Source organism: Cricetulus griseus, unplaced genomic scaffold (genome assembly GCF_003668045.3).
Source record: "Cricetulus griseus strain 17A/GY unplaced genomic scaffold, alternate assembly CriGri-PICRH-1.0 unplaced_scaffold_30, whole genome shotgun sequence".
In the NCBI taxonomy this organism is placed as follows: domain Eukaryota; kingdom Metazoa; phylum Chordata; class Mammalia; order Rodentia; family Cricetidae; genus Cricetulus; species Cricetulus griseus.
This window is the reverse complement of record NW_023277031.1, coordinates 90,842-117,470: the sequence shown is the minus strand read 5'-3', so window position 1 is coordinate 117,470 and position 26,629 is coordinate 90,842. Positions and strand designations below refer to the sequence as shown.

At 41.8% G+C, this 26,629-nt stretch overlaps 1 protein-coding gene and 1 pseudogene across 4 annotated transcripts; both read right to left on the bottom strand.

Moving 5' to 3' along the window:
• LOC113830959 overlaps nt 1–26,267 on the bottom strand; it is a 66,242-nt pseudogene extending 39,975 nt beyond the window's left edge.
• Nucleotides 773–16,348, bottom strand: LOC100765289 (zinc finger protein 54). 4 transcript variants are annotated; one of them, XM_027434023.2, is made up of 6 exons: nt 16,070–16,348; nt 14,517–14,600; nt 9,247–9,338; nt 7,869–7,917; nt 4,594–4,720; nt 773–2,605 (listed from the first exon to the last, which is right to left on the bottom strand). In XM_027434023.2, the coding sequence occupies exons 5-6, from the start codon at nt 4,625–4,627 to the stop codon at nt 927–929; spliced, it is 1,713 nt and encodes a 570-aa protein (XP_027289824.1). In that variant the 5' UTR covers nt 4,628–4,720; nt 7,869–7,917; nt 9,247–9,338; nt 14,517–14,600; nt 16,070–16,348; the 3' UTR covers nt 773–926. The 4 variants fall into 4 exon arrangements, with proteins under 4 accessions (XP_027289824.1, XP_027289823.1, XP_027289822.1 ...); XM_027434022.2 differs by having other exon boundaries at nt 7,874–7,917; XM_027434021.2 differs by lacking the exon at nt 7,869–7,917.
• Nucleotides 26,268–26,629: the final 362 nt, after the last annotated feature.

Sequence of the window (26,629 nt, the reverse complement as noted above, 5' to 3'; positions counted from 1 at the left end):
CAAATTCACTGCATTCGGGGAGGTCTAATTTAAGTGGACTTGGGGAGTGTCTACTCTACCTTTACATGGTTTCTCAGAAGTATGGATTTTGTGATGGATATCACAATTAGAGGGAAAACTAGTGGCTTTGTCATATTTTTTATGTTACTAGTTATTAGTATTTGTTTGTTGCTTTTGATAAAGAGTTTATGTAGTCCTGGTTGTCTTGGAACTTAAGATGATGACATCTTCCGGTTCACAGAGATCTTGCCTCTGCATCCTGAGTGCTAGGAATAAAGGAATACACCAGAATATGTGGTATTACTATGCATTTTGGGGTGTTGAAAAAGATAATTTTTTTTTAAGATTTTATTTATTTATTATGTATACAGTCTTCTGCCTGCATGCCAACAGAGGGCACCAGATCTCATTCATGGTGGTTGTGAGCCACCATGTGGTTGCTGGGAATTGAACTCAGGACCTCTGGAAGAACAGTCAGTGCTCTTAACCACTGAGCCATCTCTGCAGCCCCCAAGATAAATGTTTTTATTACATTTTTTTTTTTTTACTAGGGGCTGGAGAGATTGCTTATTAGGTAAGAGCAATGTTTGCTTTTCCAGGGGACCAGTGTTCAAATCCCAACATATGCAGGGCAGTTCACAATAGTGTGTACCTCCAGCTTCAGGGAATTCAATGGACCTTCTGTGCTCTACCTACACCAGGCATACATGTAGTGCACAGACATACTTGTAGGCAAAACGTGCATACACACTGAAAGAAATAAAAGGCTATATTATATGTTATATTTGCAGACTTTTATTTTTAACATAAACTCTAGGATATTTTTAAAAATGTAAACCTTCATTAAAGACTTCCACAAGTTTCTTATCTTTATGATTCTCTTTTATGCACTGTTGTGATTTGTAGGCAGAGAATACTGGAAAATGCTATGTCACATTATTTACAACGGTGATTTTCTCTGCAGTATGAATTTTTTGATGTCTTCTAAGATTTGACATCTGGATAAAGGAAAAGTCACAGTCTTTGCATTTGTATGGTTTCTCTCCAGTATGAATTTTCAGATGGGCTTTAACATATGAGCTCCTAGTAAAAGATTTGCCACATTCCTTACAACTGTAAGGCCTCTCTCCAGTATGAACCCTCTGATGTGTTCTAAGATGTGAATCCTGGGTAAAGGATTTGTTACATTCCATACATTTATAAGGCTTCTCTCCAGTATGAATTTTCTGATGTGCTTGAAGAGTTGAGCACTTAGTAAAAGATTTGCCGCATTCCTTACACTTGTAAGGTCTCTCTCCAGTATGGACTCTCTGGTGTATTCTAAGATTTGAACGCTGGATAAAGGATTTGTCACATTCTCCACATTTATAGGGTTTCTCTCCAGTATGTATTTTCTGATGTTCTCTCAGTGTTGAGAACTCAGTAAAACACTTGTCACATTCCTTACACCTGTAAGGTTTTTCTCCAGTGTGAACACTCTGATGTCTTGTAAGATGTGAGTACTTGATAAAGGACTTGTCACACGCCTTACATTTGTAAGGTTTCTCCCCAGTATGGATTTTCTGATGTGTTCTAAGAGTTGAGCTCACAGTAAAGGATTTGTCACATACCTCACATTTGTAAGGTTTCTCACCAGTGTGGATTCTGTAATGTCGTTTAAGATGTGACAATTCAAGGAAAGACTTACCACATTCTTTGCATTCATTAAATTTCTCTAGAGAATGAGTTTTCTGATGTCTTCTAAATGATGAATAGTGGGTAAAGGCTCTGTCACACTCATTGCACTTGTAAGGCTTCTCTCCAGTATGGAGTCTGTAATGGCTTTTAAAGTGTGACAGCTGATGAAAGGCCTTGCCACATTCTTGACAAGTGTAATGTTGCTCAGCAGCATGGATATTCTGATGTCTCCTGAAACTGGAAGAGTGGGCAAAAGATTTGCCACATTCCTTACATTTGTAAGGCTTCTCTCCTGTGTGCATTTTATGATGGCTTTTAAGTGCTGACAACTGAGGAAATGACTTTCCACATTCTTTGCATTGGTAAGGTTTCTCCCCAGTATGAAGTCTTTGATGTGTTTTTAGATTTGCACACTGGTTAAATGATTTGCCACAAAATTTGCACTTGTAGGGTTTCTTTCCAGTATGAATTCTCTCATGTACAGTGAGGCTTGAGGCAGTACTGAAGCATTTCCCACATTTCCCACACTGGTGTGGTGTCTCTCCAATGTAGATTGGTTGTTGAAAAAGATTGTACACAGAGGTGAAATAGTCATCATATTTTTCCTGCCTATGCTTTTTCTTTTCATCGTCGAGTCTCTGATCTTGAGTAATGTTGGAACACAAATTTAAAGATTTCTCACAGTCTTTAGATTGACAAGTTCCTTCTCCAGTGTACATGGTTTCATGTCTGTCTGGGTTTGGTGAGTCAACAGAGGCATCCCTGGGATTACTGCATGTGTAGTTATTGGAGTTCTCTGTAGTTTCACTTGTTCTATGAAGTGCACATGTGGAGGGGTCATGAGGCACTTTGCCAAGCTCATTACACTGACAAGACTCCTTTTCAGTCTTCACATGGTGATGGACAGGCTCACATTTGCAATAGTTCTCTGAAAATGAGAATATTCCATATTAATAGGGTTTGTTCCAATAACATGTGATAAACAACTATCTCCCTAAGTTCTCTTTTAGAAGATATGTGAACCTGGAACTATTTAGATTAGAGCTCCCAGTAATGGACATTTTTCATTCACTGTAATTGTATGGATTCTCACAAACACAGCACGGTAGCCTTCAAAGGTCAGTGAGTTATAGCAGATATTGCTTCTTTATTGAAAATGTCTAACTTTGGGCTGGAGAGATGGCTCAGAGGTTAAAAGCACTGGCTGCTCTTCCAGAGGTCCTGAGTTCAATTCCCAGCAACCACATGGTGGCTCACAACCATCCGATATGAGATCTGGTGCCCTCTTCTGGTGTGCAGATATACATGGAAGCAGAATGTTGTATATATAACAAATAAATAAAATCTTTAAAAAAAAAAAGAAAATGTCTAACTTAGAAAGACATGGAAAATAATTGGGAGTAAGTAATTATCTTTGGGATACAGCTCACTGACTGGTTACATTTAGAATTCATGTCTATATTTTAAAATATGTTTTCTGTGAAATTGACAAAGAAGAGGGTAATCCTATCTCAGGTTCACAGTATTCATACTTACAGCCCAATTCTACCTAAGATTAAGACGTATTAAAAGCATTAAAGGGTTCACTGCAATGGCAGTATTCTACCAGATACCAGAGGCTCTAGATAGTTTGAGGCAGGGATGTCCTGGGTGGTTATTGCTTAATGCTTAATTTTATCCTCTACTCTCTGAGGTCCACACACCACTGAGTTTCTTAACTTTCCTCATAGGGTGATTCTCAAGTCTACTCTGTACACTGACTCCTGAGATTATTTTCCAGAAGGGTGTCTGTCTGTATGTTTTCCACTGGCCAGAGAATAAAGGATATAATATGAAGATATTCACAGAAGGAAAGCAATTACAGAATAATCCCATTTCTTGGACTCACCTTAGGCTCATAGTTTGTAAAATTATTCTAGTTTGATGGCAGCAAAGTCAAATAATATTGTATTTTGTATTAGTATGAAGTCACCATAATACAGGTACAATAGACACAATGTCTTCTAACAATAGATGAGATGTGTCCTGGGGCCCAGACACTACTGTAAGTTAAATGACCCTTTCAGGTGGAATTGAGTATCACAAAAACATTCTCAGCTCTTGCTTTCTTTTTCACTGGAAGCCATCACTGCTGTTGTACTTATTCACTAGGCCACCTTAGTTGTGGTTACTCATTCTTTTCCATATTCCAGGACATTCGCATTCTCTCCAGACAGGTGACCAGGTCTACCTTGCATATAATAACTCATGTGTTCTGTGACCCATGACCCATGCTAAAATTTGTAGACACAGATATTTAACAGTGCTCTGCTTATTACATGAAGAGAACACAAAGTAGAAGAATACAGGAAAGGTTGCTTATTGCTATTTTCTGTCAGAATTTGCAGCATAGTTAGGGAGAAGTATCAGTTTGCATATCTTGAAGGTTTTTTTTCCACAATTAAAACAATGTAAAATACAATGGTGGACATGGGGCTTTAAGAAATTGGTGGAAATATTTTTACGCTGAGTTCCTGAATATATTTTGGAGTCTAAATGAATGGTACATGACACCTTGAAAATGGAAAATGAAGCCGGGCATTGGTGGTACACGCCTTTAATCTCAACCCTTTAATCTCCAGAGGCAGAGGCAGGCGGATCTCTGTGAGTTTGAGGCCAGCCTGGTCTCCAGATCGAGTTCCAAGACAACCTCCAAAACAATACAGAGAAACCCTGTCTTGAAAAGCAAAACAAAACAAAACAAAAACCAAAATGGAAAATGAAAAAAAAATTAAATACTATGAAAAAGTTCTTTTCTACTATCAAAAACTCCCTGTTTCCTGCACTTTCAAGGACAGCTTAACAGAGAGTTCACAACATATAATGCCAGTCCATACAAAAGATGGGTTAGGAATTCTAGATACAAAATGCTCTCACCCACAGAAACCAGGTTGCTGTAATTCTCCAGCATCACATCAATGTACAAAGCCCTCTGAGCAGAGTCCAGGCATTCCCACTCCTCCTGGGGGAAGTCCACAGACACATCCCCGAAAGTCAACAGACCCTGAAACAGAAGGTAGTGTGTTATCATGATCCCAGGAAGAGTGCTTTCCTGAATATAAAGAGACAGGATGTAGATGAACAAATACAATTACACAGAAAGCTAATTTCAAATGTGGTCACATTCTATAACGGACTTTTTAACTCTATGAAAACATTTTGACACGATAGTCTTTCGAGCAGTATACATGAAACAAAAGACATTTATGGTCTAGACATGCCTATGTATCTGTTACATATGGTGTGTTTACATTACACAGGATCACAGCAGACATGTTTCAGAAGGAAAATTCATAATGAGGAAATGTGGTTTTAAATGCTGTACTTGAAAATCATGCTAAAATACTGACACTGAATTAATCCTGTGTGTATTTGAGCCTTACGTGACTCTATTCGTTTTATCCCTTTTTATTAAAATTAGAAACAATCTCATCTGGGGCAGGGCATAGGCCCGCCCCTGTGTGTCTAGGCTGAGAAAGTATCCCTCTATGGGGAATGGGCCCCAAAATCCATTCGTACACTAGGGATAAATACTGTTCCACTACCAGAGGCCCCATAGACTGCCCATATCTCCTAAATGACACCCACATTCAGGGGGCCTGGTTCAGTCCTATGCTGGTTCCTTAGCTGTCAGTCTGGGGTCCATAAGCTCCCCCTTGTTCAGGTCAGCTGTTTCTGTGGGTTTCCCCAGCATGGTCTTGACCCCTTTTCTCATCCATTCTCCCTCTCTACAACTGCATTCCAGGAGTTCAGCTCAGTGCTTAGCTGTGGGTGTCTGCTTCTGCTTCCATCAGCTATTGGATGAAGGATCTAGAATGGCATTTAAGGTAGTCATCAATCTCATTATGGGGGAAGGGCATTTAAGGTAGTCTCCCTATTATTGCTTAGATTCTTAGTTGGGGACATGGCTCCATTCTAACAGGCTCAGCTGGGATGTTTAAACTCTAGGTACAATGTCACAGCATTACATAGCAAAGGGTATGGAAGATAGAATACAGGGCTGATTTCATAGACAAAGAGTTTGCTTTTTTTTCCCTCCCCCACAGTAAGAAGGATAGTACCAGCACTGCATACTGTCCATTAAGCATTAACATATTATATCAAGTAGTCTCAGGAAATAGTTTGATAAAAATATTTGGGCCACTATAAAGCAGATAAAAAAAAATCCACATGAGCCACATTTGATATAATCTAAAATTTTCCTAAGCATATGCATAAGCCAACATAAGACAATTTTAGAAGTTTTGAAGGACATTTCACTTCACTTACAAAGAGAAATAAAAATTAAAGGAAGTAAAAATCCACATCAAATAATGTTTAAGTTATAGTTAAGCATGTGCATTGCAGTGTAGTGACTGTACATGCATTTGGAAGTTGCAGAACCTGCCTGACTCCATTTTGAAGGCAGGAGTCATTATGCTGTATTTTTATCAGTAAATATCTATTCACCGTGATAGATGAGTTTCTCTCTGTTTCCTGGAACCTGGTCTTCCCCATCCATGACCTTGATTTGTTTTTGAGAATACCCTTACTCCTTCCTAATTACTTGGTGAACACCTGACTTTTTTTTTGTGGGGAGGGATTTTGAGACAGGGTTTCTCTGTGGCTTTGGAGGTCGTCCTGGAACTAGCTCTTGTAGACCAGGCTGTACTCAAACTCACAGAGATCTGCCTGCCTCTGCTTCCTAAGTGCTGGGATCAAAGGCATGCACCACCACTGCCCGGCGAACACATGACTTTTTAAAAAGATATTTTTGCATTCTTTTACTGCCTCCTTGTCTCCCTTCTGTAAAACTACTTGTGTTTCTACTCCTTAAAAGGAGCCCAAGAGATGGTTTCAGGGCTGCTCCCTTTAATCTGACTTACGAGGAGTTCCTGGCCAGCTCCTTGGTGCACCCCAATAACAAAATCAAGCATGCTTCAAATTCCCTCAAACTGTGGTAATGGTCTTATTTTTGCTATTAGGATTAACAAGATGACATAATTTCCTATATTAAATTCTGTGAATTATAGACACTTTCAGTGCTTTGCAAATAATAAAACACAGAATGATGGCTAAGGAGAAAATGTGAGCTATTGTGTCTGAGTTTTGTAGTCATCAATGTGTTCTTTTTCAGTACTTATGTCTATTGTCTAGAGATTTTAGGTTACAGGGTTTATGGTTCTCTTAGTTTTTTCTATGAAAATGCCAGGTGGTGACATATTCTGCCCCTGCCATGAGTCAGGGATAGAAATGCAAACCTTCAGGTCAGAGCCCATTCCCCAAATCTCCACTTGAAAACACTGCAACTTCAGGGTGGGGGAGGAGAGCCATGACTCTCACAGGAACGGACTAGAGCAAGGCAATCATGAGGAATGTTCTTTCTGCATCTAATGTGATGGATCCTGCACATCAATCAGTCAAGACCCTAACACATGACTCCTGATGCATGCCACATAATGCCACATGTGACATCTATGTCTGACCTCTATAGTGTGCTTAAATCATTAGATTTAGGAATCAAGTATTATTTAGTATTAAGGACCAAGATATAGGTCTCTTTTGATTCCATATATTTCTTTTTTTAATCCTTTGAGACAGGGTTTCTCTGTGTAACATCCTTGGCTGTTCTGGAACTTGCTTTCTAGACTAGGCTGGCCTTGAACTCACAGAGATCTGCCTGCCTCTGCCTCCTGAGTGCTGGGATTAATGGTGTGCACCACCACTGCCCAACTACATTTCTAAGAGTTATTCCAACTCGTCCATATGTTTCAATGAACATTTTTATAACCATGATTCAAGAAATGGGACAGATCCTACAAACAGAGCCTACGTGGCATATAGTCCATTCTTTAAAGCAATTAGGCACCAATATATTTCTTGTTCATGTGTCAAAGTGGAAACATATTCAAAATTTCGGGTCATAAGTTCATGTTAGTTTAGAGGTCAGACATTTGCCGTGGGGATGGGAGAGATAATCTGGGAAGGAGAAAAATGAGAAAAGTGATATTAAGTGTGGATTTATGGACTGATATTGTAAATCTGTAGCCATAAATACAGCCTGGTATCATCAGAAAAGGAGAAAGGGGGATGAGAGAATAAGATAGAGGACACAGAAAGAAAATGATAAATCTAGGACTACTTAATATTTGAGAAAGGAGACCAAACAATACATTACAAAAATTCCGCCTCTTCAACAAATTGGTGATGGCCAATCTGGATCTATCAGGAGAATGAAATTAGATTTTTATTTTTTCAAAACACATCAAAAGCCTTTCTTAAACCCAGAAACCCAGAAACCTAGAAAACATCTGTGAGGACGTGGGGATGGACAGAACTTATTGATTAGAAACAATACCAACAATACAGGAACTGATGCAAGTATCAACAGACGGGACAACATGAAAATAAAGCGTTTCTGTTAATCAATGAAAAAAGTCAGCAGAGCACACAGTCATCCCACAGAGTCGGGGAGAATCTGTACCAGTGATGCTTTGGATAGGGGCTCATACCTAGAGTTTACCGAGAACGACAGAGATTAGATACCAAGACAATAATGCTGACAGTCAACAAACGGGCAGCTGAAACTGAATAGACACTTTGTGAAGAAAGAACCAATAAACATTCAGGAAAGTGTTCAGGATCCCCAAAATGCCATCGTGGAAATGCAAATTCAAACTACTGGGAAATACTGCATCAGCCCAGGCTGAATGGCTGTCCCTAGCTAGCCTGACAACAGACGCTCGAGTGGATATGGAGAGAAAGGAAACCTTCTTCACTGTTGATGGAGGGGAGGGTGCAAATTAACACGGTCACTGTGGGAATCAGTTTGGAGATTACTGAAAAAATGGAAGGGATAACTAACATATATAACCCAGCTCTTTCAGTCCTGGCCATATACCCAGAGAACAACACAGCCCACTACAGAGATATTCATATACCATGTGTACTGCTGTTTTAATCGCCAAAGGAAAGTTCTGGAGACAAACTAAAATGAAAATCTGCAGGGAAATGGATAGACCCAAAATGTGTAAAATTACATATGGTCATACACTTTTAGAAAGAAGACACCGCCTTCTCTCTCATATGCAGAATCTACCCAATCAAGTATGTATATAGATTCAATGTATATGTAAAAATGATAGAAATGGAGAAAGTGAACGGAAGGTTAAATCACCAGGGACACAATGCAGGTAATGAACCCAGTTATGGAAAAGGATATAAAGCTAAATACTTTTCCAGCTCGAATTCTGTCACAGGTCTTTCAGGTTTTGGTGGTTAAGTAAATAAAAATGTGTTTGATTGTGAAATATAAAATCCCATGTGGGGCTCCAGAGCTTCTGTTCCCTGTGACGACTCTAACTGTATAAAAGTACATTGAACTGTATAGTTTTGGGGTCTGCTTAATTGCAGTGTGGGATTTTTGTTAGTCTGTTTGCAACATTTTTTTTTATATATAATAAAATTAAAAAAAAAAATGACCAGAAACAGAAAATCACACGCTTTCAAAGTATCAAGGTATAACACTTTTTGGGAGGAAGGACCACTGACCTGGGACATGTTTATTGGAGGATCAGCCACGTCTTACTGTTTGTCTTCTGTGAGCGTCTCTTTCAGGAACAATGAATAGATGGCTTGCTTCCCTATCAAATCAAGGGGTCAAAAAAGGAAGAGTTAAGGCCGGGCATTGGTGGCGCACACCTTTAATCCCAGCACTCAGCACTCGGGAGGCAGAGGCAGGCGGATCTCTGTGAGTTCCAGGCCAGCCTGGTCTACAGAGCGGAACTATCCTGGGAGAGTCCCTAATCTGTGGTCTACAGCAGGATCTCGCTGAAAAGGTAGCTGGAGAACCTGAAGACACCTAAAGCTTCATTGATGGTGAGTAAAAGAAAAATTCCTTAACCCCTCCCTCCCGGAGGTACCGCCCCCAAAGGTCCCTTCTGGTAGCCTCTTGCTAATCAGTTCTCAGAGAGCCCTCACAGGTGAAATGCTACTGTTCTGAGGACTTAAGTGCTTTGTTAAGGATGAGCCCACTTTAAGTGCTCTCTCTTTATAATTTTCCTTCTTCCTAGAGGGCAAACAAAACCTGCAATGCAACAATCAATTGTTCAGATTAATGGCTCAAGAGATGATATGCTGAAGTCTCTGCGTTCTCTCCTAAAGAGACAAAGCTGCTATTTCTCTCCAGGTCTAACAAACAAACAAAAAACAGCAATGCACTACAATCCTAATTGACATTCCTTGTTACGTCTAACATAAACAAAGGTCAATAATGTTTGCCAGGCTCTCCCATGTGGGATCCCTGTCTGTTCCAAAAGAGCTTTCTTTTCTCATGGGAGCTAGAGAGTTAAATTCTGAACCAGAACCTGCCTGGCTGCTTGAAGCTCCTGCTGCTCCTCATTGAAACCACAGGGCAAGTTTCACTAACAAGCTAATCCTGTTAGGCTGTGCTTTAAACAGACTACCCCAGCTGCTTTAAAAACTCAAAGGATGTTTAAAACTTTTCTTCCCACCATACTATGAATCTGCCTTTCTCTCTAAAGGGATGAGGCTACCTGGTTCCTGGTTTCTTGACAAAAATACATAGCCACATACAGGAACTTCAGGCTAGCCCACCGGAGACCAAATCAGGGAGACATCACGCAAACCCTGTCTTCAGGGTTTGCAAAAATTCTACAGGGTTTCTCGGTTCACTTGAAGACTCCTAAACTGACCACACTGCTCTCAGCATCTAATTGTCTGCACTCTCCCATGCCGCCCCACCCTCCTCAGCCTTCTGTTTTGGGCGGTCAGCACCTAAAAGTCACACCGCCACTGCTTGCTTTTGTCTACAGTCTGAACTGTACAGATTCCACTTAACTCTAAAAAGAAACTCTCTTATCCTAACCCTAAGGAGCTATTTCTTCAGCTGTCTATTTGCCTTCCTATTAAATATCTGAGTTTACACGTCCTCTCTGTTATCGTGGTATCCCCATAAGAATTTAAAACACACTTTTCCTCCTTTACCCATAAAGCAGCCGTTTTAGGCATTTTAATCACCTGACTGTCTATGATACATTATAAAATACCTTATGGATTCATACTTAATCAGTCTGCTTATATATTGTGTTTTTGATTAAGAATCTCCTTATTTCTGGTTCAAAAAATCTCCTTATATATATTATGTTTCTGCTTAAGAATCTCCTTATTTCTGATTAAGAGTCTCCTTATATATTGTATTTCTGCTTAAGAGGTTTTGTTTCCATATTAACATAACTTCATTATATTTTTTAGGCTAAATTTAACAGAGATAAAATATAAAGTTCCAAGTTTATATGATAACTAACTTATAAACTGTTAACAATAACATTACTCAAATAATAAACTATTAAAGATAATTAAGAAATACAGCCGAATGATTATCTAAACCATTATTTGGATAATTTCTTTAATTATTATGATTTTATTCTATGTATAAATATATAATGTATAGCTATATAATATACAATATATGTGATATATAAAATATATATAATAAAATAATTTAGAGGACAAATAAACTGTTAAGAATATTTTTTTTTTTGTTTTTTTGTTTTTTTTTTTTGAGACAGGGTTTCTCTGTGTAGCTTTGGAGCCTATCCTGGCACTTGCTCTGGAGACCAGGCTGACCTCGAACTCACAGAGATCCACCTGCCTCTGCCTCCCGAGTGCTGGGATTAAAGGTGTGCACCACCAATGCCCGGCTGTTAAGAATAAATTTAACTGTAAACTTTTACAACTTATTGATTAAAATTTACTTACTCTATAAGATATTAAAATACAGATTATTGACTAAACTTATAAATACTATTCAAACATATTCAATTAATCTTTGAATATATTCTCATATACTCAAAACTATATTCATAAACATACTGTTATTGATACAATTCCTTTGCTTATCTCTTTGCCATTTAAGACGTTTAAACTTCTCATGATAAGAAAAACTATTCCTTGTTCTAATTTCTGCAAAAGCTCTATTTTAAGTATGCATAAACTTTGGAGTCAATTGCCTTCCTTTATCTATCAAAAGGACAGGTTCAATTCTCCAAGTTACTCATTTCCAAAAATAATCTCAAAATCTAAACTTAGTATATGCAATCATTAGCCTCATAAAGAAAGGTATGGTTAGATATACTGTTTAACCACAAGCATAGTCTTATATTCCCTTTGAACATTTTTTTTTAAATGTAAAACTGAAAAAGTCTTCTGATTTTGATGGCGACATCACTTTAATTTATATACATACAGCCTTCTAAACAGGAAAGGAAATATTACTCCTTTTAACCAAAATTAGTTTTAGGTTTCAAAGCTTCTATTATGACTCAAAATGAGCCTCTTTGCCTCTTCCACACACATTTCAATGCAGACTACAAATAATAATAAGTAACAATTTTTTTTTTTTTTTTTTGCCTCTTAAGAAACACTCTTATAAGCTTCAAGAGATCAATTTGGATCCTTCAATTTCATCACAGGTCAAAATAAACCTAAAGATAAGTATTGCTTGTCTGCTGCTTGTTTTCCCACCTGCCAATTTTTTGGGAGGGTGGAGAAACTTTCCCTCTCTGCCTGGCCTGGACCGCCTTTTTCTCTTCAGCTACTGTACACATAGAAATTGCAAGTGTGTACCTATGAAAAAAAGTTTCATCTCCAAAATTCCTAAACTTCATATTCTCCTATTAACATATATTTATCCCACCACCAGACTTATAATCATTTAAAGTGTTACAGATTGCTCTTCCTCTGACCACAGCCTTGCTGCAGCCCTGAGCGCCAGCCTCCAGCTCTCACTCCAGGGGGCCCTATTGCATTCTCAGGACACACAGACTGCTCCCAAGCTGCCTGCAGGCCTCACAGAGTCTAAAACAGCCCGCTCTCCCTCTCAACGTCACCCCTTATCAGCAGGAAGCAACCATGAGCAACTTCTATACAACTTTGTCACTTACACCCCCCACCCCACCTTTTTTTTTTGCTATATTGAACTCTACAGTCCAGGGGCTGAACTGACTTCTAAAAACGTTCTATTGCTAATTGTATAGATTCTGCCCGAGATCCTGTAATGCATGTGGTCTCAGACAACGTCTTTATGTGTCTCTGACAACTGTTCTGTTGTGAAAATTTTACTATATACATTTTGAGAGAGTTGGTTCTGCCCTCTCATAGCTAAAACAGTTTTATTATTGCTTTAATTTCAAGTTTAACTTATTAGTTTAACTTCAACTACAGGCTTGGTCCTGCAGATGCTCACCACAAACTCAGGTAAACTCTAACGATGCTTCATAAATGCGAAGGTTAATAATTTAATACAATGAATCAAAGACTAATAGACAAAACTAACACCCTAAACTAGCATTCCTCTTCTGATAATTCAAAGCTACAACTTTTAGACAAGCTTAACAACATCGAGTCATGCTGACTTTAGATGGATCTATGTCATGAGAGCAGGTACAGGCTCACTTGAAAGGTGTTTAGAATAGTTCCCAGCCAGGCATAGACTCGGGCACTTTACATTCTCAGATCAATACTATTAGCCATTCCAGGCTCCAGCTTTCTTCAGCAGAGGACATAGCTCATTACCTTGTTAATTCAGTTAAAAATTTTGTTCATAATAACTCCTCATGGAAACTTTTTATCAATTTAGAAATTATATGAACACTCATCTTTTTACTTTTATTTTTTCTTCCAGTCCTCATATAAGTAGGATGTGCTATGTCCATTGCACAGAGAGAATTTCATACACTGCATTTATGAAATGAAATATGGGGAATTGCTAAAAGCCACAGGGGTCATACAATAATCACTAGGCTGACCCAGCGAGATCCTCATGATTTCCGTTGGAGGAACCCTCACTTGCAAAGCCTTGGGGAAACCTGCCTTTTGAATCGTCACTGTCATCCCTGTTTTTGAAGAAGCCACACACTTCAGACTCAAAGCCTAGACTCAAAATGGAACTGATCTTAAAGCCTCCTCCCAGGGGCCTAGCTTTCATGGTTCCAGAAGGCAACATGCAAGCTTCCAAAGGGAAGAACAGCCAACAGTCCCATGACACCTGTGGACCACAACAATGATCTGCACTGCACAATGACCCTAAGGGTCCAGGAGTGGCACTCAAACTTTCCTGGTATCCAACAGCTTCTAATTCAATTAAGACCCTCTCAACAAGAGGGAGAACATGCCTGGTACTGGAAACCTAGCCAGTTTCCCCAGGGCTAGCAAAAGCATGGATCCTAGAGGAGAACCTACAACCACTACTTACTAAGTTAGCATAAGTCCTCACTGCATTCTCAGTATTTACCCTAATTTCCAACAGACAATAGCAGACAGTATAGACGGAATGTAGCAGGCTGTAAATATACTTCCTGATTCTTATCAAATATCCTCTGGCATTATTCTCAGGAATGGAAACATTAAAACCCAAATGGAGAGAACATGCTAGAATACCAAAAGCTCCAAAATTCTGGAAACAATGAACAAAACTGGAGGAATTAATTTTCATCATTTTATATGAAGATTGCAGAACTGAAGATCATTGGTAATCGTCTGAGGACATGATCAGTGACGCGAGCAGGGTAAGGACAGCATCGCTCACAGGCTTTGGTCAAGTACAATTTTACTTGCCTCCGTTTTCATTTCTTCTGTAGAAAGACTTCTCACGCCTGCATTAGGATAATCCTGAGACCTTTCTGAGTGGCAGTCTTCAGACTTACGTCTAGTGAAACAGGATGTGGCAAAGCTGATTTCATGCCCAGCTTCCACATTCATTCACACCCCTTGCCACCCCTTCATCAATCTCTCCAACGTACCTGGAGCTTTAACTACTGGCTCTTCTCTCTCCATCTACCGGGCAGAGGCTCCACAGGTGAGCAGGTCTGGCAGGTCAGTGAGCCCTGCACATGAGAAAAATACTCTTCAGAAAGCACCCACATTTCTACCACAGTACCGTGCCCAGGAGATACGTCAAAAATGAAACATTGGACTAGACAAATGATTCCCCAACTGTCCTTCCCTGTGAGAATACCGAAAACAATTGGCAATCAATTTCAGTTATTGTAACCTGAATCCCACTTCCAATCACAGCTCAGTCCAAACTCAGGGGCGGAAATGGTACTGAATGATTGGGATGAGAATATTATGCACTCGTGACATTATGAATTTATAACGAAGCCAAAAAAAATTATGAAGCCTGACACCTCCCAAAGGCACACAAACAACGCAGGAGGGAGAGAACATTTCTTGAAACTTTTCTTTTTTTGTCTGAGGATTTCACTTTACTCTGGGAGACGTTGAGACTCATTCAAAAAAAAAAAATTCACAAACTTGCAGAGCGGTGTGCGATAAAGCCCTAAAGACACCTATATCTGAGTCATCGTCCATGTGGCCTGTGGTGGAGAAATGGGCCACAGAAATCAGTATTGGCCACACCCAAGATCCAGACAAGGTCCTAGGAAGCAGCTGGGGGGCTAGGATGTCACCATGGCCCCAGGTGGCAGTAGAAGCCGCTATAATACTTTTAAATTTCTTTTCTCATTTTGGCTGTTCTTAAACTGACTCCATAGACTAGGCTAGCAAGGGACTCCAAGGTCCACCAAAAGAGGCTTATAACACCTTTTCTAACTGTGAAGATACTGTGATCTGACACTGTGCTTTTCATTGTCTATTTGTTGTTTAAATTTTCTTGTTTTTTTGAGACAGGAACTCACCACGGAGCTCTGGCTGTCCTGGAACTCACTTTGTAGACCTCCCCCGCCTCCAACTCAAAGCAATCCACCTATTTCTGCCTTCTGAGGGTTGGGATTAAAGGCCTGTGCCACCAGGCCTGGCAAAGACACTTTTTGGAATGCAGTATTTACAGCACGGAGTGCATAAGTCTCAGATGGGAAATTTATGATGGATAAAAAGTTTACTTTTAAAGGTTAATGCCTACAACCATACTTGGGGAACTTTCAGATTCAATGAAATTTGCAGGCGTTACATTCATGATTAATATCTAAAAGTCCAGAGGAAACCCAAGACCCCAGATCCAATGCCTCTCTCTTGAACAGGGAAGTGTATAACACGGAAGTTAGTGTGGATCATTGTAAATTGCCAGAGCTTTGTCGTGCTTGCAAATCTCAACAGATAAAATCAAACACGCTACTCATATATAAGAATGAGTATAAGAATATTTCAGTATCAGAAGATAATGGGCGAGAAAAAAAAAACAGGATTGTTCGAGTTATTACGATCGAAAATTTACCGACAAGGAAAGACACGCACAGCAGAATTTGGGAGCCGGCTTCCTGATGAGCAGCAGAGAAACCGCTCGCACCCCCGCTCCTCCCTCCCTCCCGGGTCCCAGCCCCGCAGCTCCTCTGACCTGGGAGCTTCCAGGGCCGCCGGGCTGCGGTTCCCGCCACTGCGCTGCTGACTGCTGACTTTCCCAGGCCGCCCCGCGAGCGCGGACACCGCGGATCCCGAGGTCTCAGGTCCCCGCGGACCCGCCGCGTCCTCCGCACCCGGGTCTGCAGCGCGCCGCTCCCACCGTGCAGGACCCCGAGCAACGACAGGGAACCGGGCACTCGGCACTGCGGACTTTGCCTCCACCGTCCAAATTTCCAGTGTTCACGCAAATTTTGCCCCAGCTCCTGTGCACGTCACTCCTCTAACCCAACCCATTCTCCGTCCTTATTCTACACCCAGCCAATGGGCTACCGCCTCCCATCTTCTGTTTCCGGGTGACTGTCCCCACCCCATCGGGGGACCCGTCCCTCCCCCTGCATCTCCCGCCGCCTTGCTCACAGCTCGGCTGTCAGGCCGCCCTGGACCCGCTCTGCACAGACTCCACACACGCTTGCTGCAGCCTAGACCAGAGCTGCAGCCAGGAGGACGCTGCACCCCGGTGTCTGACCCCGCACTGTGTGCTGAGACCTTCACATAAAAGACAGACAGCCCAACCTCGACTACCAGCCTCCTGGGCTACAACTTACATCAAAAGATCACAGGCTAAATTCAGAAGCCAGCGTCTCATCGCCAACACAAACATGACAAGCCAAAACCAAACACTGCAGCAACTGTGGCTTGGGGAAGAGGCATTTCGGGAACTTGGATTTTGAAAAGAAATAGGTGGAAGTCAGTCGTAAGCCTATTGCGAACCCCAACAGGGCTGAATTCATGTTGCGTGTACTGCTTTCACTACTGGATAGTGGTCTTGCTATTTTCTAACGAAGGAACAAGTCTGTCTTCTGTAACTTATGCTGAATGTGCTTTTAGATAAAACAAAGGGAAAAAAGTTTAATGCATTGGTCAATGCACAGGCTATCGGCTGCCCCAGATGTAATTCAGGAACGAGTTTAAGTTTGTCTTCTGTGACTAGTGCTTAAGATATTAAATGAAACATAAAAAATGAGTTTTAAAAAGATCCAGTGGTGACGGCAGAGACTCTTGCTTTCCCAGATGCAGAAAATAAAGAAGTTATGTGGACCCAGCCCAGAAAACATCCGTTACAGAATCCCATCTATGGTCTGGGAACATTGAGAAAGAGGAGGAGGAAAGGGAGTAAGAGGGGCCATTCTCTAGACTCCATACAGCTGTTGTAATCAGAAACCAACAGCAGCTGTGCTGCATTGACCTCACACTAGACCACAGTCAGTCTAAGAAGGCAAAGGCTCACAGGGCCCACCCTTTCCCTCTCAAATGTTGTCTATGGATGGATTGTAGGAGGACAATCACTGCCTTTAGCTGTCGTCCTCTGCTGAGCCCAGGAGACTCCCAACACATAGCTCCAAACCCACAGTCTCACAGATGGCCCTGGTTAAACTCAGTGAGTTAAAAAGCAAAAAACAAATAGAGAGGAAAACATTCCTCCCATGGTAACGTGGAACAATCACTCCTCCTAAAACATTTCCTCCTTTCCTAGCTTGTTGGTTTAAGGGCATTAGAAGCCAAAAGCGAGCAGGGGGAGACTGAGCTTCTAGGAGAATGGGATGTTTGTTTCATCTCCTGGCAGAAACTCTCCCTTGTCTGGAAACAAAATTTCTGGACCAATAGAATTTAAGATTGAGGGAACAGGAAGAAAAAAACTTCCTAGTGGGTTACTAGGGGTGATACAGGATTCCCCTTGATTCTTGGGACACGTGGATCCTGGCTAAAAGAGAAGCCATGTAATATATTGGTTTCTGATTCAAAGCATACACTGCCTTCTGGGGAACCCTGCCACAGCTCTCCAGGCTGCTGCCACCTAATTGGCCCTGTAACTATTTAATCAAAACGCCATTCCTGGGGCTGGAGAGATGGCTCAGAGGTTAAGAGCACCGACTGCTCTTCCAGAGGTCCTGAGTTCAGTTCCCAGCAACCACATGGTGGCTCACAACCATCCGTTATGAGATCTGGTGCCCTCTTCTGCTGTGCAGATATACATGGAAGCAGAATGTTGTATACATAATAAATAAATAAAATCTTTAAACAACAACAACAACAACAACAACAAAAACACCATTCCTTCTTTCTGTAAGGCCAGCTGCTTCAGGATGGTGGGGAACATGGTGAGATCAGCGGATTCCATGATCGTGGGCCCACTGTTGCACTTAGGCTGTGCAGTGAGTTCCTTGGTCAGAATACTCTGTGGAATTCCATGATGGTTGATAACGCGTGCTGTAGTCCACAGATGGTGGCTTTGGCAGAAGCATCTCACGAAGGAAAAGCAAATCCATAAGCAGAATAAGTACCTACTCCAGTAAGGACAAAGCATTGTCCTTCCCATGGAAGAAGTGGTGCAATGTAGTTAATCTGCCACCAGGTTGCTGGCTGGACACTCTGCAGAATGGTGCCGTGTCTGGGGATTCATGTTGACCTATGCTATGGGCACTCAGGAGCAGCTGTATCCACGCCAGCCTCGGTGAGCAGAAGTCCACGTTGCTGAGTCCATTCATAACCAGCATTTGTGGAAACTATGGCCCCTTTGTGCACAGGCCCATTAGGCAATGACAGGAATGGATAGGGAAAGAGGCTGACTGTCCACAGAATGGGCCAGTCTATCTACTTGATTACTGAAGTCCTCTTAAACTGAGCCACCTTTGGGTGAATATTTACATGGAATATCTTCATATCCTTTGCCCACTTGGAGAGATCTACAGTTTTCCAGTTATGCTTTTTCCAGGCCCTCACCATCCAGCCCATCCTCTGGCCACAGCCAGCGAGTCAGCGAACAATCACACATTTAGCCATTTGGAGAACAACAAACAAACTGTGTAACGGTGTGAACTGCCTAAAGTTCTGTCCGCTGTGAAGAATTCCCTTTTCCTGTGTCTTTCAGGCTTGTCCCAGAAAGGGGTTACAATGCTGCAGTTGTCAGCTTCTGCGTGGGTGGTGTCTTATAATGTGCAGAGCCACCAGGGAACCAGGCCCTAGGCAACCTCAGTCAACCATTCAGAGGGACACACCGTGAGGCTAAAAGTGAATGCTTGGCAGCAGACAGCATTGCGTTTGGCAACTTCTTCATGTAACTTTCCTGGGTCTTCAGGACATGCTCACATCTACCACGTCTATAATTGCTGCTGTGAATGTCCTGTTTCATGAGCTGGTGAGTCAGATAACGCCCAGCTCATGATGGGCAGCTCAGATCACATGGTAACTTGGTGGCTCATTGTCCATCATTCAGTTTCCACTAAGGTTGAATAGCAGGCAAGAACTAACACTCTCTCTCTCTCTCTCTCTCTCTCTCTCTCTCTCTCTCTCTCTCAACCTACATTGATTCTTGTGAATTTTACATCACACATCCTGATCCCACTTATCCCCTTTGTACCCTCACATCAGCAGTCTGCCCTTGCAACTTCCCTCACTCCAAACAAAACCAAATTCACAAGAAAAATGAAAGACAACACAAAACAAAGAAACCAAATGTAAATGAAAACAAATGAAATGAATAAATCCTGTGTTTTTTGTTTCTTTTTAAAAAAGATTTATTTATTTACTATGGGTACAGTGTTCTGCCTGCATATACACCTGCATGCCAGATCTCATCACAGATGGTTGTTGAGCCACCATGTGGTTGCTGGGAATTGAACTCCGGACCTCTGGAAGAGCAGCCAGTGCTCTTAACCTCTGAACAATCTCTCTAGCCCCCCTCCAAACAAAAAGAATAATCCTGTGTAAAAAAAATGTGTTGGAAGCTGTATTGTGGCCCCTTGAGACACAGAGGAGTTCTGCAAAATTGCCTGGGCCAGCCCACCCAGTGCAGCCTCAAGGGCCAGTTCTATTCTCAGACCCTCAGTTCCTGGTCCCCCTGACTCATATTGCCAGGGCCAGCTCTACTGTTTTGCCCAGACAAGGTTCAGGACCCTCTTTCCCAGTTGCTGTGGCAGCACATGAGGGTTTGCAGGGTCAGCTCTTTCATTCTCACTCCCTCAGGGATGGCTTCTCTGACAAGGACAACAGGGACAGCCCTAGTATGTTGCCCAGCTGGATGTCAGGGCCCACTCTCCTGTGTGCTCTAACTAGCTTACAGCAGGGTTAGTTCTCTCACTCACTCTTGTCACCCCCCGGGGGGAGGGCATAAGAGGTGTCTATGAGAGGGAGAATAGTTAGCTGCAGATGAAGATAGATTCTTGCTTCAAAATCCCAATGGTCGCGCCCACGATTTACCTATGTCAGCCTGCCAAAGGCTCCAAGCATCATCCCTATCTGCCACTGGCATCTCAGGCATCATCGGATCTGCTGGCTCATATGGTCCATGTGGTAGAGCAGCCTTCACAACACCCTTGATCTGTTGAAAAACATTTTCCTGCTCCAGACCCCATACACAGGTAGCACGTTTCCTACTCACTGGGGATACGGGCCAAAGTAACACATCCAAGTGGGGAATGTGCTCATTCCAGCATCTGAATGGGCCCACGAAACCTTGTGCTTCTTCCTGGGTGATGGGTGTATCCAGGGGGCAATAATTTATCTCTCTCTTCAGAAGGAATATCTCAGCACACCCCACACCACCAAACTCCTAAGAGTTTCACTGAGGCAGAAGGCTGTCTTTTGATAAAAGCTTCAGTCAATCATTCAAGTAAACTTTTTTTCTTTTCTGAGACAGGGTTTCTCTGTGGCTTTGGATGCTGTCCTGGAACTAGCTCTTGTCGACCAGGCTAGTCTCATACTCACAGAAATCTGCCTGCCTCTGCCTCCTGAGTGTTGGGATTAAAGTCATGCACCACAAACGCCTGGCTACTTTATTTATTTTTAAGATTTATTTATTTAGTATGCAGCATTCTGTCTGCATGTATGCCTTCAGGTCAGAAGAGGGCATCAGATCCCATTACAGATCTTTGTGGGCTACCATGTGGTTGCTGGGAATTGAACCCAGGACCTCTGGAAGAGCAGTCAGTGTTCTCTAACCTCTGAGCCATGTCTGCAGGCCTCAAGTAAACTTTTGACACCTATTTTAATTGGGTGATCTTCCATATTAAACCTAGAAGCTCCACTCAGATGGATATCAATAAACTCAGCCCTATCTAGTTTTATGTTCCTTCCAACATTATCTCATACCATTAAAACCCATTTCCCACCCATATACCCCGATGTCTGCTAGATTTAATTTAGTAGTGTAGCAACCTCCTCATGGGCTCCACTTTCTACCACCCCTCTAAGAGGCTGCTTTTGTTGTACGTTTGGTTTTAGGTCTAGGGGCAGCTATTGGTGGACCTTGTAGAACATCAGTGTTATCTTACCAGGCCTTTTCTTCAGAGAAAGCAACTTATGGTTTAGCATAAAATGAAGGATTAGTGTACTCATCAAATGTGGAAAAGGCAATATTTCAAGAGGTGGGGCTGAGGGTACCACTTCCTCAGGTGACACAAACCCTTGAGCATCTGAAGATTAGAGTTCTCAGATGCAATAGGGTCCTCCCACACATCCACACCCCAAGTTATAGGATCCCATTATTAACTCTTACTGCAACTGCTCACACTGTCTGAGGCTGGGACTTGAATTTTTGCTGTAGCACAGCCCACCTTACAAGGAGGGTTTTTGTTTGATTTTCCACAACTCATGGTCTTTGGCTGCTGGGGAAGATTCTCTTCCAGGGCACACTTAAGAAACATTTTAGACTGGTTATTTACACCTGGATCCAGTCAATTTTATAACTAACTTCTTTGTAGTTCCTCTCTGTATTCTGAAATGCTAGAAGTTGGTTAGTTCTGTCATGGAACTCATCCCTATCCTGTGTCAATTTATCCAGGGATGCTAAGAGCAAATAACCAGGTGCATCATTTCCCTTATTTTCTTGAAAACAATCCAAAGTTTCATATACAGAGTCCTCAAATACTCACAATTGGTGAATCAGGATAATAAAATGCATGTATCTCCTTAACTTTGCAATTCACCATGGGCTTTCAGTATGACCCAAGCTCTCCAAAAAGTGAGTGGACAGGTTTTAGTACCTGAAGGTGCTGGTAAATTGAAAAGCATATTCCAGATACTTAAAGGATTCATCTTTATATTTCTGCTGTTCTAGAGCCACTTCTGGTACCCCAAAATCTGTATATACAGGGTTCTTTAGAGTAACCGAATTAGAGAATAAATCTCTCTCTCTCTCTCTCTCTCTCTCTCTCTCTCTCTCTCTCTACACACACACACACACACACACACACACACACACACAATTTATATGACTTATAGGCTGCTCTCCAGCTAATTACTAGCTGTGAAAAGAAAAATAGAAAATCCAAAAATCCAGTAGTTGCTCGATCCACCAGGCTGTATGTCTCTTGTGGTCTTCAGTATATGATGGAATTCTAAAGAAGAAGGCTTCAATGCCAGTGAAGGAATGGATATGCTACCAAGGAAATGAGCCCACAAGCAGGCAAGAAACAAAAGCTTCAATTTTCCCTGTCCTTATATATGCTTCCAGGAGAAGATATGGCCTAGATTGAAGGTTTAACTTTCCAGCCTCAAAACCATTTCAAAAGGTGTGTCTTCCCATTCCCAAGGTCCAGATTACAAGTGGGTTTAAACCAAGCAAAAGTAATCTCACTGGTGTACTCTTCATTTCTGAAATGTAGTTCATTCCTGTTGTAGTCAAGTTGATAACCAAGAGTAGCCCTCACACCTAGGTAATGCCAGAATCTACATCTCTAAAATTTCCCCAACATGCCCACGTAATGGGAGAAAGGCAAGGACAAGTAAATGGACACCACAATGTGGATTACAGAAAGATTACATGTTACAAAGACCTACACAGAAAACTACAGGCAGCCAGGGAGCAGGAGACATGGTCTCACCTCAGGAACAGCCTATCAATTGGTTATCTAATATCATACCCTTGAAAACACACATACAAGTAACATGCTATGGACACAGATGGTTATGTTTAGGATTATGTAGTTTCATTATTCTTTCTTTGCTTCTTTGTTTGTTTTTGTTTTATAGGCAAAGTTTCTCTGTGTTGCACTGGCTGTCACAGACTTGGTCTGTAGACCAGGCTTATCTTAGACTCAGAGATCTGCCTGCCTTTCTCCAAAATGCAGTGATAAAGTTGGGTGCTACAACAACCCCAAAGGAATATTTATGCATATGAATATACATATATGCATGCAAGAAGAGTTACTGAAATAAGTTGTCTGGGCCCATAAAAATGGCTTCCCTTTATCTTGGCTTATGGTCAGAGAATTCAAAACTAGACCTCAGTGGCTCCTTGAGACAGAGAGAGCAACTGCACAGAGTGGACTAAGAATGGCTTCCTGAGACACAGGCAACAGCTGCAATGAGTAGACCAAAAGGCAAAGATATTGCCTACACTGATAAGAGGAAGAGATGTGTAGACATCAATACAAGAATATATTCACCAACCTAAATTGCAATATGGCACCCCAGAACCTATTGTTCCTACAACCAGAAGACCTGAACAGAAGAAGCAGAAGAAAATGACTGTAAAGTAACTTTATGAAGATCATAGAGACCCTCAAAGAGGAAATGAAAGATTTCCTTGAAGAAATTGAGGAAAAGACAAAAATAATTGGGAGAAATTAATAAATCTATTAAAGAAAGCCAAGAAAAAGCAATCAAACAGTCCAAGACTTAAAAACTGAAATAGAGGCAATGAAGAAAACACAAATGGAGGGAATTCTGGAAATCAAAAATCTGGGTACAGATGCAAGCATAAACAATACAATACAGGAGATGGAAGAGAGAATCGGGCATTGAAGTTACCCACGATAGAGGAAATAGATTTATCGGTCAAAGAAAACATTAAGGCCATAAAATTCATAACACAACACATCCAGGAAATCTGGGACACCATGAAAAGAACAAACCTAAGAATAACAGGGATAGAAGAAGGAGAATACCAACTCAAAGGCACAGAAAATATATTCAGCCAAATTATAGAAGAAAAGTTTCCCAACCTAAAGGAGGGCATGCCTATGAAGATATAAGAAGTCTACAGAACACCAAATTGACAGGACCCCCTAGAAAGTCCTCTTGCCACATAATAATAAAAACATAAAATATACAGAATAAGGAAAAATACAAAGAGCTTCAAAGGAAAAAAAGCCAAGCAGACCCATCAGAATAACACCTGACTTCTCAATGGAGACCCTGAAAGCAAGAAGGTCCTGGACAGATGTTATGCAGATACTAATAGACCATAGATGCCAACCCAGACTACTATATCCAGCAAAATTTTCAACCGCTATAGCTAGATAAAACAAGGTATTCCATAACAAAACCAGACTTAAACAATACCTATCTACAAACCCAGCCCTACAGAAAGTAGAAGGAAACCTCTAAACCAAGGAAGTTAGCTACACCCATGAAAACACATGCAATAGATAAACCCTAAAGAAGGGAAACACACAAACACACTACCACCAAAAATTAACAGGAATTAACAATCACTGGTCATTAATATCCCTTAATATCAATGGGCCCAACTTGCTTATAAAAAGATACAGGCTAACAGAATGGATATGAAAACAGGATCCATCCCTCTGCGGCATACAGGAAACACACCTCTACCTCAAAGACAGACATTCCTCATAGTAAAGGTTTGGTATAGGACTTTCAAATCAAATGGGCTTAAGAAGCAGGCTGGTGTAGCTCTTCTAATATCTACCAAATTAGACTTTAAACTAAAGGTAAGCAAAAGAGATGAAGGACATTTCATATTCATCACAGGAAAAATCCATCAATATGAAGTCTCAGTCCTGAATGTTTGTGCCCCAAATACAAGGGCACACACATTTGTAAGCAATGGTTCAAACAGCGTGCAAGAGCTGGGTCTTTATAATGTTCCAGGAGCCCAGTGACAGTGGAGGAGTGAAACACACAAGGGTCGTGGGCATTGAAGCTGAAGTTGTGGTTCCACTGTTCCATTAGGGCGTGCTGGGATCTGTTGAGGAGGTGTGAGCTCCCAGAGAGGAGGTAGTTCTCCTGTGCAGAGTCCCTTAGCAAAAAAAACCAACCCCCCCAAAAAAAACATTCCTTTAGGTTTCCCTTGCACAAGGGCTTCTGCTTGTACAAGGCAGTGTGTGTAATGGAACTGCATTTAAACTTTCCGAGTTCCCTGTCTGCTAACATGCAAGGGGAGTTCCCAGGACACTTGGTGCTGCTTCTGTCACCATGACTGCAGGGACAGGATGGTTGAGACCTCTTCTGAGTTACAATTCCTTTTTTTGGTACGGAAGAACCATCACCACTTATCTCCATCATCCCAGGTGGCTAACTTTGTTCCCAGGTTGTACAATGGATTGACCTGTGCAGTAGACGCAAATGTGTGTATTTGTGGCATTGGTTGGGGGCGTCCCCTTTGATACTAAGCCATCTTCTATCTTGGAGTCTATCTCCTTCATCTTCTGGAGACACCAGTGAGGGATCAAATGTGCCAAAAATGTTAGATGTAGTCTCACAGAAGCTGTATGCTGCTAAATCCAATGCCATTTTTGTGCTAAATCGGAGGCAGCAGGAAAAGAGCATTTCTCCAGAATTAATTCAGAGAGGTGAATTTTTTCTTTTATTGGAAAAGAGAGGGTTTGACAGCTTGATGTAAGTTCTCATGGGGAAACACAAATCCAGTGTCCTGGAGCCTCTGCCTCAGACTGCAGGGCTGGAAACACTGTCCTTATCTTTGATGGAGATGACTCCAGAACGCCTGTCAATTCTAAACCGTAGAACTAAGACTTCAACCGAAGTTTTCTCTCCGTTTCCAATGAATTCCGGGTCTTTGTGGAACTGGAATGTTTCTTCTTCCCTCCCCAAGGGGCATGTGGTGACTTGGAGTCTCTTTTCGAAAGCCTTGTTCCCGTGGTGACACTGGAGTCACTGTCCTTCTGGGAGCTTACTTGGACCATCAAAAGGATCCCTGTGGCAGTTTTTATTTCCTCTCGAAAAGGTCCCAGCAGTAAGGCAATGTTTTCTCGTAAGGGGCTGCTCTGCCGCTAGGGAGTGGATTCTCCCAGACTGATGCTTTTCTCTTTGTCAGACAGAAACCTGCTGGAGTTCATGTCCACACTCTCGCTGAGGCTTCCTCCCTCACGGCTAAATAGAACCTTGCACCTGTGTTTCATGTTATTGCCCATTTTCCCCGTTTTATCCATTAATTAGAAGAATGAGAGCCTACTGTGTGCAAGCTCCCATTACGCATGGTGAGAAGGAGCTAAATGCCCTGGTTTGTCTTCCTCTTTCTAGTCGATCCAGACCAGCCCAAGGTCCATGACGCCTATGCCGAAGTGCCAAGGAATTCACACAAGGAGGATTGCTTCAGGCATGGGTACCCGGCACAGGGACAGAGACAGGAGAGGCTTAGATGATGCTTAGGCAGGGTATATAAAACAGCTGGGCCTCATCCAGGGCACCTGTGGCCAGACATGGTGGGCCAGAGCAGCTCAGTCAGTTACAGGGTGACTGACCTCTAGAGTCAGTCACCCTGCCAAGCCAGGGCACTTCCTCAAAACAGACC